The 20,593-nt window shown below is 39.9% G+C and overlaps 1 protein-coding gene across 1 annotated transcript in view; it reads left to right on the top strand.

Moving 5' to 3' along the window:
• The first annotated feature begins 3,416 nt into the window (after window positions 1-3,416).
• Window positions 3,417-20,593, top strand: part of PALMD (palmdelphin) — a 50,967-nt gene continuing 33,790 nt past the window's right edge. Inside the window, exon 1 of the mRNA XM_047726934.1 lies at window positions 3,417-3,704. Within this exon, the coding sequence (XP_047582890.1) occupies window positions 3,660-3,704 (45 nt within the window). The 5' untranslated portion in view covers window positions 3,417-3,659. The remainder of the gene's footprint in view (window positions 3,705-20,593) is intronic.

The following is a 20,593-nucleotide window of genomic DNA, read 5'->3' as shown; positions in this document are numbered from 1 at the left end:
TAGGTCACACCATTTCTCTGTATAAAATATCTCAAGGGCTCCTCACTTCACACTGAATAAAAACAAAGTCCTTACAGTGTCACATAAGACCTACGCAGATTGAGACCTTTTACATTTCCAGCCACCTCTGTTACCATTCCCTGCAGCACCTCCTGTCACACAGGTCACAGAGTCACAGAGTGGCCTTGTTCCTAAAACAAGCCAGAGAAAGTCCACCTTGGGGCCTTTGCACAGACTTCCCCTGATATGTTCTTCCCACTTTAATACTTGTGGCTAACTGTGACCCCTTCTTCAAGCATTTATCCAAATGCTCCCTTTTCATTCTAAATTGCAAATTGCAACCTTCTACCAGTTAGCAATCTTTATTCTCTTCCCTTGCTCTGTTTCCTTTCCAATGCATTTATCACTGTGGCTGTCATAGAAATGTGCTGCCCACACATCCAACTACAGGAACATAACTGATAAAGGGTCCCAGCTGTTGCACCCTGAAATCTATCCCTGCCTTTGCATCAGGACCCTATCTCTCAGGGGCTACTCCCAGCCAGTGGGTGAGTAGGGCAGAAATGCTATAATAAGCTCATTCCTGACAGACATGGGCCCTCTTTGGTAGCTGACTTTGGCTCCAGGATTTTTTAAGATTTTTTTTCTTTTTCTTTTTCTTTTTTTTTTTTTTTTAAGGGGCACCTGGGTGACTTAGTTAGCTAAGCATCTGCCTTCAGCTCAGAGTCCTAGGATCAAGTCCTGAATTAGGGCTCCTTGCTCACCTGGAAGCCCACTTCTCCCTCTGCCTGACACTCTGCCTGCTTATGCACTCTCTCTCTCTGACAAATAAATAATTAAAATCTTTTTAAAATTTTATTTATTTACTTATTTGAGAGAGAGAGAAAGAGAGAGAGAGGAGAGCACACATGCCATCAGGGGAAGGGACAGAGAGAGGGGGAGAGAGAAACTCAAGCAGACTGGGCGCTGAGCACAGAGCCTGACACAGGTCTCAATCTCACAACCCTGAGACCATGACCTGAGCTGAAATCAAGAATTGGCCATTTAACGGACTGAGCCACCCAGACACCTTGGCCGCAGGACTTTCTGATGGCCTTGCCAGTCTGACGGAGCCTGCACTGCAGCTCAGGCAGTTCCCACACCACTTTCTCTTCCTCTCTCCCTCACTTGAGCCAGACTTATGACACGCACGGTCTGACCACTCTCCCAGGCTCCAGGCATCCACCCTCTTTGCCTACCTCCCCCATCTTCTCTCACAGAGTCATTCTCTTAATAAAATCTAGTACTTTCCACCCATCTTGCCGATTGTTTACTCAGAAGACTCCAACAGAATCATCTACTTACCTACTCTGTTTTGCTTGCTTATTATGTTTATCTTTCATTACCTACCAGAAGAGAAGTTCCAGAGAGCAGGAATTTTGCTCATCCTTGTATCCCAGACACCTAGCACAGTGTGTGACACATCATAGGTACTCAGTAAGTATGTACAGAATAAATGCATAACAAATGCCTTTAAAATATGAGCAATTAGGATTATTATCAACTAAATAAATGAATAAATACATAATGGTACCAACAGTTGTCACAACTCTGCTCCCTCCTAAATTCCCTGGTCTTATTTTAACCAATCCTCCCCTACACTAGAAGACCTTTGGGTTTTCCCACAGCAGAAATGAGATTTGAGTGGTAAATTGTTTTTAGGAAATATCCAGACTAATAATTGGATAACTGCCCATCTGTTCCGGGCTACAAATGTGCAATTCCGGCTGAGATATTCATCACTATTTCTCCCTTGAATTTAATTTCATCCAGGACCTACACAAACAAAATCAAAAATTCTGAGGGTTTGATTTTTTTAAGCACAAGTATCCATCCAATAGTCACCAGATTTGGCCCATGCCTAATCAATTCTCCACTTCTCTAGTTTCTCAAACCATCTCTTTTGAGTATGTATGAACAAGGACAGGCTACTCTCAACGATGATTTCAGACTCTTGACACTGATGGGTTTCACTCTGCCGTTGGGTAGCTCCATATGACAATATGGAAAAATCTTTTCTCTCTAGGGCCACTAAATTACTGTAGAGATTCCCAAGGAGTTCTCCCTAAGGGGTTTGCTTCCAGATGTAAGTGTTCTGGAAGCTAGATGGAAGAACAGGCTGGGGGTCCAACTCTTTCTCATAAAGACTGATTCAGCCTTCAGCCTGTGTCTTCCTCTGCCCCATTTCTTGGCTAGGCCTTGATGAACGGCTATCATGAAGTCTGTCAGCCAGTCTTGGGTTTGCCATTATTGCTAGGCAGCAAATTAAAGCTCTGAGCCTCAGTTTCCTCATTTGTAAAGTAAGGATAATAGCATCTATCTCCTAGCACCTTGTATGGTATTTAGTATGTGGAGTATTTCTCTATAGAGAGTATTCAACAAAGATTAGCTATTATTATTACGATCAACAGTGTGTAGGAAATTAAACCACATGGTCACTGTCTGGCTTGTCCCTTTAACGTGTTCAGCTGAATGCTGATCCGAAGGTGCTTGATAACATCCAAACACAGAACAACGAGGTAGATGGTAATTATGGTTTACTGCAAAAAATTTAATCAAAGAAATCAAAGAGGAAAGAAAACAAGATCAATGGTAAAGCTTCCAGCCTCTGTTAAGCGTTTCACTGGGCTTGGCTTTCTTTTTCTAAAGGGCAAGGGAACACCCATATAATGTCAGACTACATGAGTTACAGAATGTCTGGCCACACTTTCAAAGGCTCGCTCCTTTCTCTTGCACCACTGGTGAGGTCCAAATGGGCACCTTCCTGAAAGCCCAGAGTGTCATTTCTGAATAAGGTCCGAGAAAGAATGGCATCCCGTGGCAATCCAAGACAACAAATAACCAAGGGTGGTACCTTACGTTTAAATCACACCCAATGCTGTTCAGTGGGCCGAGCGTCACCTTAACCCCTTTGATTTCTCCCTGACCTCAAGACTCCAAAATTTGAAAGCAACTGCTCAAGTGGGAGCAGGAGGGAGAGGGAAGGGCGACCTGAGGTAAATTTGCCCCCATACTCAGTTCTGAGATAAACACAGAATTTATTATTATTGCCTGAAGCCAGTCAGAGGAAGAAAGGCAAGCGAGTGGCTTGCCCCAGTCAGTCCAGGCAAGGCTCTGTCTCTGCAAACTCGGGAGGAGGGTGCAGGTAAACTTTGGACACACACACACAGACCCACACACACCCAGAGATGGCCATGTGTCGCTAGAGCACAGGCCGATGACACCCTCCGCCTCCGGGCTCCCTGTGCCACTCCTGGAAAATAATGAGTTGGGTAAGGAACAGTTAATGAGAAAATGTGCCTTGCTAACTGTGCACATTACAACAAAGAGCTGGCAGCTCCTGAAGGAAAAGGGCTGGTGCGGCTGCCGTTCAGACTTGTCAGTCAGCTCTCGCCAGCAGCCTCAGGGTCTGCCTCCCCAGCACACTCTCATTACATGTGTCTGTCTGGCCGGCTCTGGACATCTGCTCCGAGACGCTCCTGCCGCCTCGGGGGTTCCTGCCTTCCTCCACGGGGGCCAAGGGCTTTCTCACTGTCACCCCTCGCCTCTCCCCCAGGAGGCTCCTGCTTTATGGTAGCTTGGGACTTCCTGCCCCTGTCTGCCTGCCCTTGACTTCCAGCATGGAAGAAGCCGAGCTGGTGAAGGAAAGACTTCAGGCCATCACAGTAAGTCTGTGTCCAGTTATCACTCGGGGAGGTGGTTGCTGAGGGGAAGGGCAGACGCGCTGCTGGTGCCCTGGCCTCCGAGCCCCTGTGAGTGGAAAAACAGAACTGTCACCCTTCGTGGACGCGGCTCTGGTGCTCTCTTAACCCCTGTGACCCTCTGTCATTCTCGGGCTTCAGAACCTGCGGGCAGGGGAATGGTCTGTATTTTCGCCAAACTGTGCCGGCCGGCCGTCTTAAAGAGCAATCTGAAGCTTGGGAGGCAGTTCGGTTCACTGTCGTGTACCTTCTCAGTACCTTAAAAAGGCAGTTTCTCTTCCAGTGAGTATTTGCCAGACAGGGGATTAAAAAGCAGATCCTCAACTTGGAGACTTTTTAAAGCAAGGAATACACCCAAAAGTTAAATTCTTTGAAATGGGGGAGAGAGGAAGAATAAAACAAACAACTTGAAACTTTTTATCTGTCATGAGGTAGTATGTTCCAGAGAGCCTAGCAGAATCAGAATGAATGTCATTGTACTTAATTAAACTAAGCTTTAAACAAGAGAAAAGTAAGTAAAAGCACGTATCAGATTCATTCTTAGAGATCAGTTTTCAGCAGAGTCACAAACAGAGTAAGATCTTGATAAAGGAATGCAATGCATGCAATGCTGAGGATTTGGAAAATATCTCCTTAATACTGGGAAGGAAAATAGTGTATTTTTTATGCCTGTTCTGGGAAAGAATCAAAGCAAGAAAAAAACTATTTTCCTTAAGTGACCTGGCTTTTTTTTTTTTTTAATTTTCTGAAATCCTGTATTTGGCAATAACCTGGAAATCTGTGGCACAGTCAGTTACGATTAGCTACAATTTGTGATATAATTTTCTAAAAACTTGGAAATACAGATCCCAATTTCTCAGCATTTTCTGCCACTGAAACTAGCTGTCAGGAAGAAATGAGTACTTTTTAAAAACTGATGTTAAATCAGGATGGGTAGGAGGATATTATTCTCTGCTCTTCCAGTTCCCAGAGCATAAATAATAAGGCTAATCCAAATTTAGCATTTTTATTAAATGGATACAATGTCTTAGTGTCACCCAAAAAGGATTCAAGAAGTTGAAGCATTTTCTCAGCCAATAGTAAGGAACCAGAAGTCCAGACGTCCACCAATAAGGTTGGCCCTTTTCCATAAGACAATGCTTTTGAAATGCCTAGCTTCTAATTAGTACATTTCCCTTTCTTCAGAAAACTTCGCTTTGGAACTATTGTTTGTTTTGTTTTGTTCTTTTTTGTGTGTGTCTTCAAAGTCAGCCACCGTTTCAGCTGTCAGGCTTTAAGGGACAGGAACTGGGCCCTGCTCTGTTGTTTTTGGCATGGGCTTTTTGCATTACAGCTGTTGTCTAAAGGTTACTTTATTACACTGTGTGAGTTGTGTGGGCACAAGCTCAGCCTTTGCTTCTACCTCCCAAATTACTAACCTATATCATGTAGCTGGGTAAATACACAAGCCCGTTGTTCCCCATTTTCCTTCTTGAACTATAGCACAGCCTTATTGAAGCCCGCGTTCCCTCCAGAACACCTTTTAACTCCCACTGAGGCAGCACGTGGTCTGAAGCTGTGACTGCCTACAGTTATTCAGGAAAACCAGGAATTTGCACTGAGGGTTCCAAATGAAAATAGAGGTAGAACAAGAGGCATCACGCCTTCCAAGCAGGCAAGAGAGTAAGTAGGTTCCTCAGTATACTGGTGTGTGCTTTTTCTGATGATTAACACACACGCGCGCGCGCGCGCACACACACACACACCTACTTTTTGAATTATTCCATTAGCCTGAACATAGCCCATTAGAAGGAATTAAGCAAATCTCTAAAGTAAGATCACAAAGTAATTCTACCTTGGAAGTAAATTGTTTATATGAAGATTACGGAGGTTGAGGGGGGCGATTGGGAAAAAAAACGTTTATGGGAATAAATTCATACTAGCCTCCACCTCACCAGGCAAAACCCAGTCCCATTTGTCACAACCTAGAAGGGAAGATAGAGCAGTGGTGTGTCCATGGAAACAACACATCCACCTCCTGCTAGACACCCTGGGACACGCCAGTTTTCCCCACCCTTGTTTTACCAGGAAGCCACCTCAGCACTGCCCCATCCCCCCTGGGAAAATGAAAACATACAGTATCCAGAAAATTCGCTGGGACTGTTTCACTTTGGGAAGTACTTAACATTTTCAAAATCTCCGACCTAAACTAAAATTCAGACACAGTCTTCTCATTTTAACTGTTTTCTTCCTATTTCCTTTCACTGAAACAATGTTTGTATGCAGAAGGAACAAAATCGTAAGACTTTTCCAAAGTACCCAAACACAGCAATTCACAGACTTTGGTAGGGAAAGGGAAAAAACAAAAACAAAAAACCTTTTTACATTCTCAGATCTATTTGATTTTTATATTAAAATTTGTTCCTCCATTTCCTCACTGTGAAACGAGATGTTCTTCACCGTACATTTATTCCACCTGGTTTTGAGTGTCCAAACAGTCATTATTTCCACTGCAAGGAATTGAAAAACACAAATGTCTATGCCTATAACTTGACAGAACCAAGTGCCCGCCTGTCCTCTTACTCCTCTAAATAAATAAATAAATAAATAGATTAAGCATAGTAAATAGGTGGAATGTGGCAGTTAGGCTCTCAGATTGAAAACTAATACTATAATTGTGTCCTTCACTTCTCCTATCAGTAAATTGAATTTTAGATTGTCAGAAGTCTTCTCAAAAACTCAAAGAGAATAAAGAAAAAATTATGGAAAGTACACAGAAACAATTGTTTAAAAACCAGTATATCAGTCTGGGTATGTCAAATATGGATTCTATTTTATACACGTACTCTCACGTTCTTCCTTCATTACTTTGTCCGTGTACCAACCCTTCCTTCACTGAGTTAATCATCAAAGTATCTCTTAGCCAAAGAGTTCAGTTTTCAGCTGTAACTCAAAAACAGGACTGCTTCAAACTGATTAGATGAAAAGTTTCTTGAGGCTTTTTTCAAGTTAGCACATATTTTAACAAATAGCCAGTTCTTATACAAAAGAAGAGCTATTGAAGTAGACTAGTAATTTGAATTTCACTTTTAATATTACTGGGATAGAGGACACTAATATTTCCAGCATCCTCAGGAAAAGTGAGATGAAGGACTGACAGTTATCCCAACAGAACTCCTCTCTGGCAGGAAACTTGGCCCACAGCAAAACCAGTGAAAGACCCAGACGAATTCCTTCCAGAAAGAGAGAGATCCCCTTCCTTAGGAGTAGTAATACTCCATATGTTCTCAACATCCTACTCTGCAAGGAATGCATTATCTTATCTCCATTCCCACCATGAACTTAGAAAATACAGTTCCTAAATAACATGGGGACACTCAGACTAGAAAAATCCTAGACTTTAAACTGGCTAGAGATCATAAAAATAGCACTGTTTAGGGGCTGACCCTGGAAGAATTCTGAGAACGAGAATCAATTTTTCAGAGAACAGACCCAGCTGGGGAGTGAAGAGATAAGAATAAAGCGAACATTTTAATTCTCATCAAGGTTTATCTGTAATTGTTAGGAATGTGTACTATCAACCCGTCTCCTCATTCCTTTATTCTATTAATGGTGATTGAGCACCTACTATGAGCCAGGCCTTATGTATTTAAAGGAAAGGAAGGGAAATAAGGGAAATCAGGAGTAGGGAGTGGGCTGTGGATCACAGTGACGTTGGCAGGATGGGCCTCACAGAGGGGATGACATGTAAGCATAGATGTGAAGGAGGTGAGCTCTGTCACAATTTAGACAACAGAACTAATCACAACAACAAGCACCTGCCTAGAACTGACTCCATTTGGAAGGGAGCCATATGAAGTCCTGACACTGGAATTTGAGCAACGGAGCCAGATTTGCCAGCCAAAGCTGCTTGTGACGCAAAATAATAAGGAGCTCTCACATTTCCCCAGATCCACTCCCTATTTCTTTCCACTTCTAAGGAATTTTTTCTAGACTTGTAAACATGGGAACTTGGGTGGTAGAAATTTCCTTGCATAAAACAGAAATCCACCCAATACGAAGACCAACATTAAAACAAGAACACGCACACACACAGGTTCTAGTTAATTCGTTAGCATGCAGAGCCTGTCACCGGACACCACACTTCATCCCATTCCTTTTTTGTCGATATCTGGGATCTTCTAGCAGTTAATAAGACAGTTGACGGCCTCAAAGCAGGACCTGCTACATGACTTATGGGGCCAGTACACAAGGAAAATGTGGGGACCCTTGTTCAAAAAGCACTCAAAATATCAACGTGGCAACAGCACAGCATTAAATGAAGTGCTGGGCCCTTCTCGGCATGGTGCCAAGTTACCCCAGAAACCAGTCCTACTTCTGCTTCCTGGGCCCACCATATACATTTCTCCCCCATTCATTCTGCCTGTCAGATAGGAGAGTAAAAACGAGAGCAAGCCTCCTGGCTCTTTCCTGAAGATAAACCCTTACGTGTATTTGGATCATTGCCTCATTTAGAGTTCTAAGGACTTCTTAAAATCATAATGGCTAAAAGAACGCAAGAGACACCGTTGTTCAGAAGTACCTCGTGGTTAAGACAAAGTTATAGGAAGGAATTCAAATTTGTCTTGGGCATCTAAAGACAGTCCCATAACAATGGTACATGGAGATGCAGTAATCTCCTCAGTAAAGAAGTCCAGTGCGAGGATTCAAACAATCAAGCCTCGGCCCAATTTTCCACAGAGCCATACCGAGATTGCATGTTTCTTCCGGAGAGGGAAAGGTTGCTTCAAACAAAATGTGCTGTACCACATTTCTTTGCCAAACATAATAGCCCACCCACAAAGAGGGCATGTGACGAGGTATAATAATTTTGATAGTTATTAAGGAAATTGCTTTTTGATAACAGGGCGAGGTTTTTCCAGCGTGCTACAGAATGATAATGCTGCTTTGCAAAGACTTCTCCGAACAAGGATCCCCTGGAACCTTCTGCATAGTACTGGATGGTTAAAAAACAAAAGCTGCTTCTTTACAAAACTCGGACTGAAGTAAATCAGAGTCTGAGCTCTGAAGTCTAACTAGAGTAGAAACAAGGGCTGCAGGGCTCTGGCTAAAACTCAAACAGGGCTTCCACTTCCTCATCCCCCGTCTCAAATGGCCTAGCTTCTCTTAAAATAAAATATAAATCTTTTAACTTATGTCAGTGACAGTGATGTCATTTGGGGAAAAGACTCCCTTAAAATTCATTGCCTCCACAAGTCACCTCACCAAGAAGCCTGTGGGATGTCTGCTTTCCTAAGAGACCATATGAGCAGTTTGAGTGAGATCCAAACTTTTTTTTTATGTTTTTTACTTTTTTTTTATGTTTTTTACAGGTTTTGTTTACTTTTTTTTTTTTTTAGATTTTATTTATTTATTTGACAGAGAGATCACAAGCAGGCAGAGAGGCAGGCAGAGAGAGAGGAGGAAGCAGGCTCCCTGCTGAGCAGAGAGCCCGATGCGGGGCTCGATCCCAGGACTCCGAGACCATGACCTGAGCCGAAGGCAGCGGCTTAACCCACTGAGCCACCCAGGTGCCCCTGTTTACGTTTTTTAAGTTTTTTTTTTTTTCCATAAAACTCCCAGCAACTGAGAGGACTCAGTCAAGCCCTTAGAGACATGGAACCAGGTTATTCTCTGAAGCTCTGAAAAGAACTCAAAACTGGTTCCTGTCCAAAGCACCACATTTTCCATATGTAATTGTGTCTGTGACTGACATAGGGGTACAACATATTCAAATGAACTACCACTGTTATTCAAAATCGACCTATGCTCACAGATCTGGAACATAAAGGACGTCTCTTAAGTGAAAGAATTACAAGATTAATAATGATAATAACAGCACCTATTGTCACATAACACTTAGACCTTAAAATATATATATTTTTATATATATATAGAACTTTCACATCCGTATCTCATTTGTCCAAATATCCTATGAGTATTTGTGAAAGCAGATGTCAGCGTTCCCATTTTGTAGGTGGAAAACCTAACACCATGAAAAGTTAAGGGATTGGTTAAATAGCACAAGTTGGGTCAATTCTTCTGCTTGTCACACTCTCTGGCCGCAACATCACAATAAATTCTAAGAAAAATCAAAACCACAAACCTCACCCCATTTAGAACTTCCTCTGTGGCTCACTCTTAATAGAGTTTGAAGTGGAACAAAGAGAAGAATCTATAGAGGTTCTGCTTCACTTAACCGCATTTTCTAACCCAAACCAGTCTTTTAGCCCCTATAGTCTCCTCTGCTTTCCACAGTCCACAGGGGAGTAGAGGTGGGAAAAGAGAAAGTGATGCCATTTCAGAAGCATTTGTAATTGCTTCGACAGGGCTGGGATGGCACCATTTCCCAGAGCATCCCATACTCTGAGACTGTGACCTTCCCATCCACTTCCATTACACAAGGTCTCTTCCCTCCAGCCGGGATTTGCTAAGGCAGGGACATCACTGCATCTCACACAGCTCCCCAGCACTGAGCTCAGCACTAGCTGGAACACACACACACACACACACACACACACCTTTGTGAATGAGTAAATGAATGAAGACCATCAAGCTGAAAATATTTTTTTCACTAAAGCCAACAACAAAGTTCACCATCACCCCTTGAGTTTTGGGGGGCTTACCTTGTGTTTGTTCTTTATCTTTGTTTGTTTTGTCACTATTCATTAGAACAAACAGGAAAGGACAAAGGAATAAATGAGTAGCCCAACTGAGTTTCATTTCGAGATGTGTCAGAATTTGTTCTCTGCCTAGGAAAGAAGACTAAAGTTACTGAATAAAATAAGGTTTAGAAAATGTGTGCTTTTTCATTCACTTCATAAGATGTAGTGATAACCACATCCAATGCCCATGGATAACTTCAGAATGAGGGTGTTTCAGAACTAGGATGCAGAAATAATCATAGAGCCAGGAGAAAACCTAGAGACTTCCCGCTCTAGATGAAGAAAACTTAGAGAACGTCCATATTCCCATCCTCACTATGCTATGCTCCAAAGATGCTCACCCAGCTTCTCCTCGAATGCTTCCAAAAGGTGTGTCCATACCTCACCCAATACCCTCTTCCATTTGAGAACAGCCCTCTGTGTTGAGTTCAGAATCTCGTTTCCTTAAAATCCCACTCACCCATTCATCATGGCTCCAGCCACTAAAGCCATACGGCTTCATTTTCTTGATTTCAATCATTGCTCATATTCACAGGCTCATTCCAGACACTCTGAAATGTCAGTGTCAGCCTTAAAATTGGGTGCTCAAAGCACTGACCCATACAGAGTGCTTAGTGCTATACCATCTTGTTTGGGGAGCTGTATTTCTAATGACAGGTTTGAGAAAAGATAAGGTGTGGTATAAAGAGCATCATCTGGGGCTCCTGGGTGGCTCAGTGGGTTAAGACTCTGCCTTCAGCTCAGGTCATGATCTCAGGGTCCTGGGATGAGTCCCATATCAGGCTCTCTGCTCAGCAGGGAGCCTGCTTCCCTCCCTTCTCTCTCTCTGCCTGCCTCTCTGCCTACTTGTGATCTCTTTCTCTGTCAAATAAATAAATAAAATCTTTTAAAAAAAAAAAAGCATCATCTTTGGAGTTACAGAAATTTAAGTTCAATACCAATTTCAATACTGGACCAACCATACCATTTGGGGAAATTAATACACTCTAGTCCTTAGCTTCAGTGTCTGTAAATAAATAATTAAAATAAATTAAATAACCATTAACTTGAAAGTCAGTAGCCAGATACACAATGAATACACAAAAATCAGTAGCTTTCTGAAAAACAATAATTAGTCAGAAAATGTAATACAAAAATATCTCATTCCTAATAGCTAAAATTAAAAAATAACTGTTAAAAGCTGAAAAGAATCCTACTTAAGGAATGTGTAAGATTTATACGAAAAAACTTTTATACTCTTATACCCCCTATGACAAGGAAATATGCAGAATTTATATAATGAAACTACTAAACAATATATGTGTTTGGGGAGGCACACCATTCCTTAAGGTGAAGCTCAAATACCAAAAATCCGTCATGTTTTTCCAAATTTGTTTTATGTTTAATGCAATTCCAATCAAAATCCTCAAAGGTAGCATTCTTTTTTTTTATAAGACTATATTTATTTGACAGAGAGAGAGATCATAAGTAGACAGAGAGGCAGGCAGAGAGAGAGGGAGAAGCAGACTCCCCACTGAGCAGAGAGCCCAATGCAGGGTTCGATCCCAGGACCCTAAGACCACGACCTGAGCCGAAAGCAGAAGCATAACCCACTGAGCCACCCAGGCACCCCAAAGGAGGCATTCTTGTTCACTGCTGGTGGCAGCATGAAATTACTAAACAGGACAGTTTGGCAACTGGTAGAAGAAAAGTCAAAAATAATTTTATCCTCTGACCTAGAATTTTATTAACAAGGATCTTATACTAAAGAAAAATAAGAGATGCACTCACAGATGGAATCCTAAGGTGCTCACAACATAGCAAAGTCATTTCTTATAGTACAAAAGTAGAAGCAAACTCAATGTCTAAAAATAGGAATTTAGCTGAGTAAATAGAGTGCATATATGGATGTGTGTATACATATATAGTATAATATATGTGTGTATATTACATATAATGGAATAATATGAAGCCATTAAAAATAATTTAGAATACTATGTAATGACATATCATTGTGTTCATGATATATTAAAAAAAGGTCAGATTACTAAATATTTAAAATACACCTCCAATTTTATGTGAGCTATAACATATCATGCAGATATAAATCATATATAAGAGAATTGATCTCTGATTATCTCTGGATAATGATAGTTACTATTAGGAGTAACTTTTAAAATTCTACCAGGATACATGTTTTTTTGCTTGGTTATTTGGCTTTTTTTTTTTTTTTTTTTTGGATGGGGAGTAAGATGGATGGGGAATTGGTTGGGTTTTCAATTTCATTTCTAAAGGAATTTAACAAAATCACTCCAAAGTCCAAGTGGAAAAAAACAAAAACTATTGCTACGAATTAAGACATTTTAGACAAAAGCAATAAAGTTCAAAAACTTGACCAATAAAATGTTAATTTGTCTCATCGACACATTATCTAAACTATGTAATATTAATACCAAACCAACTATGCAGGTAACCTGGAACCAGACCTTAATATACATACAAAATTAGTAAATGAGGGGCGCCTGGGTGGCTCAGTGGGTTAAGCCCCTGCCTTCAGCTCAGGTCATGATCTCAGGGTCCTGGGATCAAGTCCCGCATCGGGCTCTCTGCTCAGCAGGGAGCCTGCTTCCCTCTCTCTCTCTCTCTTTCTCTGCCTGCCTCTGTCTACTTGTGATCTCTCTCTGTCAAATAAACAAATAAAATCTTTAAAAAAAAAATTAGTAAATGATAAAAATTAACACTTTTTTTTAAAGTAAATCAATAGGAAAGAATCCTTTGATAGAGCTATAGATCAGCTAAAAATTTGGAAAAAAAATATTAGATCTTTGGCAGTTACCATAAATCAAAATAATTCAGCTAGATGGAAGAGGTTTTTTTTAAAAAATCTTTAGGAGGGCACCTGGGTGGCTGAGTGGGTTAAAGCCTCTGCCTTCAGCTCAGGTCATGGTCCTAGGGTCCCAGGGTCCTGGGATTGAGCCCCACATCCGGCTCTCTGCTCAGCAGGGAGCCTGCTTCCTCCTCTCTCTCTCTGCCTGCCTCTCTGCCTACTTGTGATCTCTATCTGTCAAATAAATAAATAAAATCTTTTAAAAAAAATCTTTAGGAAACTGGAAGAAAATATAGATGGATAATTACTGTATCTCAGACGATAAAGATATTAAAGACATCAAGGTAATAGAGTAACATTTTCAGCACTTTTTTTTTAAAGATTTTATTTACTTATTTGCCAGAGAGAAAGCACACACACAAGCAGGGGGAGTGCAGGCAGAGGGAGAAGCATACTCCTTGCCCAGCAGGGAGCCTGGTATGGCACTAAATCCCAGGGCTCTGGGATCATGACCTTAGCCCAAAGCAGACACTTAACCGACTGAGCTACTCAGGCAGCCCAACTTTTAATACTTCTAATAACACCAGAAGTAAAATTTAAATGAATTAAAAAAATTACTTACAACTAACATGACAAACAAAAGGTTATTATCCTTAATTCAAAGAGTTCTTACACATTGATACATAAATAATTAATAGGTTTTACAGAAGAATGGGTAGACATCACAAACAGGCAATTTAAAAAATAATTGACACAGATAGCTAAGAAAATTATGAATAATATTTCCCCACACTAATCTCAGAAATCTCATTAAGACATCAAAATGAGTTACTATTTGACCTATGCAAATTGCTAAAAGATCTTTTCCTTGCATATTCGTAATTAGTAAGGGTGAGATGAAATATAGAAATATAAGTTAAAACGACTTTTCATTGAAGTCTTTTTAACAATCTGTATTAAGAATTTTTAAAACATCCCTCTACCTAGGTAACTAACTTCTAGGGACCTATCTTGAGGAAATAATCAAAGAAAAGTGGTTCAAAATTTACATACAAGGAACTTCGTCACACAGCTACTCATTATAACAAAAGATACAAAGCAGCCTAAGGGGCAGAAAAAATGAGAGACTGATTGAGCAAATAATGGTATTCTAAATAAAATTTAATATTTTTATTAATAAAATGTAATAACATGAGAAACGCTCATGACACAATATTAAGTACAAAAGATGGAACACAAACTGTGTATGGGCCCCCTCACGTGGTTTGCACATGTGTTTGTGTAAGGATGCACATCTGTGGTTTGGGTATCCTGAAGAAAGAATGGAATAAAAGGCATCAAAATGTGGACAGCAGTTAGTTCTAAAGCAGTGGGAGTACGAGGGATTCTTATATTTTTCTTTAAAGTTGTCTGGATTTTTTTAATCTTTTACAATTAACATATTATACAAAGTTCCATAGTTTACATTTGTTAAGAATAAAATTAATCATTAATTTAGGTCCAACATTCCTAATAGACAAGATATTTCGAAATCTTGATTTGGTCCTCTTTTATTTCACTGATTCCTAAAACTAGCTGACCTGGAGCAGTTTCTAACAATAAATCTTCCAGCACCCTCTGCTTCACCCTCAAAATTCTGAGTCAGAAAGTTACCTCAATACATTTATGTTTATTGGTTTATTGGGTTTAATTTTAGCGTTCTCTCTTTTTATGGGGCATTGGGTTTTTTTTTTTAATGTTAATACAATCATTTTCAACTATATTTTTTTTCTGTTTGAATTTACACAAATTTCTGAAAGAATAAAATAAGAAACTTTGTCCAAAGCCCTGCTAAAACCAAGGTATTGAATTTCTGTAATCTAGATATCTTCATTTCTCAATTTCTTCACCTACCTACTGGGGATAAACATGGTTCCTACTTCAAAAACATTTGGGGAAGATAAAATAAATTGATTCATTTAAGAGCTTTAAGTAGCTCCTGACTCATAAAAAGTTATCTGTAAATGTTAGTTATTGTTGTAACCACCATAATCATCATCTGCCCATCTAGAAAAATTAAGCAAAAGAAAGTTTTAAATGCTTCATTTTTAATAATCGAATGTTATCTCTTAGACATTACTTGTCTAAATACAACATTGTTTAATAATTCATTCTACAACTTTGCCAGGGATTAACCAGTAAGTTCACCAATCTTTAAATATTCATAATTCCCCAATTGTCCCTCTTCCAAAAATTAGGACATTTGCTACTTTCGGTCTTTGAGACCTCTTCTCCCAAGATTCCAAGGTTACTTGATAGTAATTTTCTGTAATTTGGGGCACCTGGGTGGCTCAGTCAGTTGAGTATCAGACTTTTGATTTCAGATCAGGTCATGTTCACAGGGTCGTGAGATCAAGCCCCACACTGGGCTCTGTGCCGGGCGTGGAACGTGTTTAAAATTCTCACTGGCCTTTCCTCTGCACCCCCCCACCCCTGCTTGCTCCCTCTCTAAAAATAACAAAAATAATACTAATAATTTTCTGTCATGTCTATAAATTTTCTACTCTCTGAAATGAACCCCATCAGAGTCTGAACAGCTCTGTCTTCAGTGTTCTATTTCTTCTTGTGCTTCAGTTTTCCTTTAAGCTTATTTGCTCTATCCTCTTCAGGGTTAGAATTATTCTCCTTAATCAAAAATGTGGAAGCAAAATAGAAATGGAATAGTTTTATTTTCGTCATGTTGCTATTATACTATGTATCTCAGCGATTGTCCAATGATTGCCTTTACCTTTTTGCTCTCAATATGACTTAAGTATACATAATTATTTATACACTCATGCTTTGTGTGCCCTCAATGTTTTTCACTTGCTTCTCATCTTCACATCACCTCGGATTTGTTTTTTTACATTTATTTATACTATTACAAGTAGGTACCACTGGCTAATCTTCATTCTTGGTTTCATGAGCTCATTGGAGAGCTCCCAGTGATACCAAACTATTTGGTTTTGTTTTTCTTATAGTAGCTCTCTTTTCTTTTTACCTGAGATCATTTGTAATTGTGTAGCCATGTTTCCACTTGTAAACTGCTCAGGCTTCATGGCCTACCTTCTCTTTTGAAATGCTTGTCCCTTTTTCAAGAATTTTTTAGGAAATTTTCAAGACTTTTAGAAATCAAAGTTTCAGTGCACTCTAGTGAACCTCTAACTATACTCAGGATTCTTTTCTGGGAATGTTGTGTTAGCACATCCCTTTCTTTCCATGTTACCATTATCTGCACATTGAAATTATAAGATACTCAGCTTCTAGCAGAATGAATCTGAAATGACTTAACTAATTGAATTAGACTAATTTGTCAAGTTCTATTATAATTTCTGATTGACTTTGAAATAAAATTCCATATGGATTCCCTTCCTCTTCTACCCCTTCAATGTAGGTGCTTCATGAAGGATCTGTCTTTAGCCCTCCTCTCTTTTCATAAATATGTCTCCGGTCGTGCTCTGACCATCTTCTGACGTCAGCTATCCCTTCTGAAACTCCCACATCTCTATCTTTGACCCCCACATCTCTCTCCAACCAATGTTTCAACTGCCCCCCAGATAACTCTATCTGGTTGTCCCAAAGACACCTCAAACTTGGTGTGAATCCATCATCTCCTCTATCAACCCCTCTTCCTTCTCCTTAATATCTTGCATCTGTTGACAATTCTGCCCTACCTAAACATAAAAGACTTTTACTCACATTTGACCCCTTCCTTTCCTGCATCCATATGTCACCAGTTGCCAAGTCCAACCAACTTTAACTCCTTGGTCTCTGACATACATACGCTCTCCTATCTCTTGCTCAAGTTTTCCTGGCCTAACTGATGATCCCCATTTGCATGGTCCTCCTTCAACATCTACTACCCAATTACACGAGATTAAACTTCTTAAAACATGGTTTTAACTCTACGAATCCTCTCCCTCTGAACACTTTTCATTGCTCTCTATCAGTACATAAGTAAATTCCAAACTCCTTGTCCTACCATTGAATATTTTCTGTTGAGGACTTATCTTCATCCTCTTATCCCTATTTTATTTTCCACTACCCATATGGCAACTTAGATTCCAGAATTGCTGTTCTAGAGAATGTACCAATTTTTTACCTCCAAGTCTTTGATCACATTGAGCCCTTGACTTGAGTGCCCTTTCTCCCCACTCCCCTGCTCCCCAGCAGCTATCCATACTCTTCACAAATGCTACATCAGAGCCTCTCCCAACCACATCATCTAGAAACAATTGGTCTCTATTTCCCCTCAACTCTCATAGAGCCTTCTCTTGTGTCTCAGGAAAGACATTTCTTTAAAGATTTTTTTTAATTTATTTATTTGATAGAGATTACAAGTCGTCAGAGAGGCAGGCAGGGAGAGAGGAGGAAGCAGGCTCCCCACTAAGCAAAGAGTCCGACACGGAGCTCCATCCCAGGACCCTGAGACCATGACCCGAGCCAAAGGCAGAGGCTTTAACCCACTGAGCCACCCAGGTGCCCCAGGAAAGACATTTCTTACCTTTTTTCCTAAATTATATAGTTACTTGAATGAGTGATTTTCTTTTTGTATAAGAGTGTAAGTTTCGGGGCGCCTGGGTGACTCAGTGGGTTAAGCCTTTGCGTTAGGCTCAGGTCATGGTCCCAGGGTCCTGGGATCGAGCCCCACATCAGGCTCTCTGCTCAGCAGGAAGACTGCTTCTCCCGCTCTCTCTGCCTGCCTCTCTGCCTACTTCTGCCTACTTGTGATTTCTCTCTCTGTCAAATAAATAAACAAAAAATCTTAAAAAAAAAAAAAAAGAGTGTAAGTTTCTTGATGAAAGAATCTACTTTTTTTTTTAAGATTTTATTTATTTACTTGACAGAGAGAGACAGCGAGAGAGGGAACACAAGCAGGGTGAGTGGGAGAGGGGGAAGCGGGCTTCCTGGCAACCAGGGAGCCTGATGTGGGGCTCGATCCTGGGATCATGACCTGAGCAGAAGGCAGAGGCTTAATGACTGAGCCATCCAGGAGCCCCAAAAGTATCTACTACTGAAAAAATTTTAAATACTTCACAACTTCAAACGTCACCCTGAACAGAGTGTTTGTACATAAGTACCCCAGTATCGGATAAATTAATCATTAAATAACTCGGGATCAATCCTGTCTTCTTTACAGATTCAGGGATTCTGGAATATTAGCTCCTTGTTAATCTATAATATCTCTAAAATAGTCACACTCCTAAGTACGGTGCTTATTTTTATCAAGTACATGATTGCAATAATACTGGATTATGGGTGTTCACAATAGCTTTCTAGTTGCGCAAGATAAACTAATTTTCAACACAATCAAGAGGTAGGCTTATACAGAATCGGAATTTGTGGGTGTCGACTGCTAAAATATTCTAAGTCAGACAGCTAAAAATCTATCTAGGCAACTGTTCATTAAATAGAAGTCTTCCTTAGTTGAACATTTAAAAAGTAAGCATCAATGTAAGTTATTCATAAGAGTTAACATTAATAAATATATGATGTGCCAGGTTATAACAGATGTCTATAGACATGCTCAAGCTCCTGGGGAAATTTTGGGAAGCAGATGGCATCCCACATCTATTTGTTTCACGATAATTTTGGAAGGAATTAGTGGGCTATGGTAACTTTTGGTATACTAGCAATAGAGCTAGATATGCAACTTAAGGTTGACTTATTTATTTTGTCTTAATAAAATTAAATTACTGCCATCTTATTTTTCAGTAATTCTTATAAGTCACTATGAAATTTGGCAAAAGGATAATAATCTGCTATTGAATATTTTATGAGGAAAATGCTCTTCTATCTTGAAAGAGAATCATGCCTATAGCATTATGAATTATCTTCTTAATTACCAAGACTGACATAAGGGAGGCATCACGTTACCTCTGAGAGACAAAACATTGGTATTCCTTAGCAACCCTCTATAAGCCTTGTGTTGCCAAAACACTTCAGACGCCCTGCCTCTACCCACACAGCTTTCCTTCCCTTATTACCAACCCAAGATGAAACCAGCCCAAACTGGTTATTGAAAGGGGTGAGGAAGCCTTGCTAGGTTCAACATTGTCTCTTATACTTAAGGCATTCTTCTCTATGGGCTACCTGTGGTGTGAGGGAGATGATTACACACCAACACTAAATATGGAATGAAAAATGGGCTCCCTTCTAATGAGAGACCCCACTCCTGTTGCCAGCCAGAACTGGCCACAGTTCTTCATGATAGACAGGTCAGTGAGGGAAATTATAAGAAGCAGGACCAATTTCTCACTCAGGAAAATGGTGTGGTGAGTTGGCTAAGAGTGTGGAGGCTAAACTCAAATTGCTTGGATTCAAACCACTTACTAGTAGGTCAGCCACTTACTAGTTGCGAGATCTCAGACTAATTAGTTACTCGGTTAGTTAAACTTACATTTCTTCTCCTAAGATATCTTTGTTATTATGATGATTCAGTGAAATAGTACCTGTAAAATACTTACCAAAATGTTTGGCATAATACATTTAAAATATTACTAATATCTGCTCAATTACAGACTCTAGATAGAATGGAGAATTGATTCACAGGTCAGAGTTTTTGTTCCTAATGACCAGATCTGACCTAAACAAGTAATACTGAAGACCACATTTGTTGCCTAGCTAATTTTTTTTAATTTTTATTTATTCTTTTAAATTTCTTTTCAGTGTTCCAGAATCCATTGTTTATGCACCACACCCAGTGCTCCATGCAATATGTGTCCTCCATAATACCCACGATGCTGGCACACCCCACCCCTCCTACCTCTCCCCTCCAAAACCCTCAGTTTGTTCCTTGTTGCCTAGCTAATTTTTTTTTTTCAAAATAACTGCTTATAAAATTTACAAAGTGGGTTACTGATGAAGTCGAGTATTCTTCTAACACACAAAGAAAAACATGACATCAAGTTGGAGAGTAACATGTTGTTTTTCTTCGACAAATGTACCTGAACTTAAACAACAAAAAAGAGTTTTTATCTTCAAAGGAGTCACATCAGGAAGGCTTGCACTTATTTCAACAATGTTGCCAAGTATTTTTGGAAGTCTTCCTTCCAAATTACCTTCTGAGCCTGCTTCACATTCTTTCAGTTGTCTTCACTGGCAACAAATTTTTATCCTTTGAGAGTTTTCAATTTTGAAAGCTGATTCAAAATCCACTCTTATAAAAGAGATGGAGGATAATGTCACCTCTGGTCAAAAAATAAGGAAATAAGAGCCTTTTTGCATAGCTTGTAAAATGCCTCAGAAAATTCCAGAGAGGGACTCTCTAAAACATTTCAGGTTTATGGAAGCATTATCAGAATTAGTGTGCTACTTTCTGTGATTAACAGATTATGCCTTATTTC

This window comes from Lutra lutra, chromosome 4 (genome assembly GCF_902655055.1).
Source record: "Lutra lutra chromosome 4, mLutLut1.2, whole genome shotgun sequence".
Taxonomy (NCBI): Eukaryota; Metazoa; Chordata; class Mammalia; order Carnivora; family Mustelidae; genus Lutra; species Lutra lutra.
Note: the sequence above shows the minus strand (reverse complement) of the source record. Positions and strands in the feature narration are given on the sequence as shown.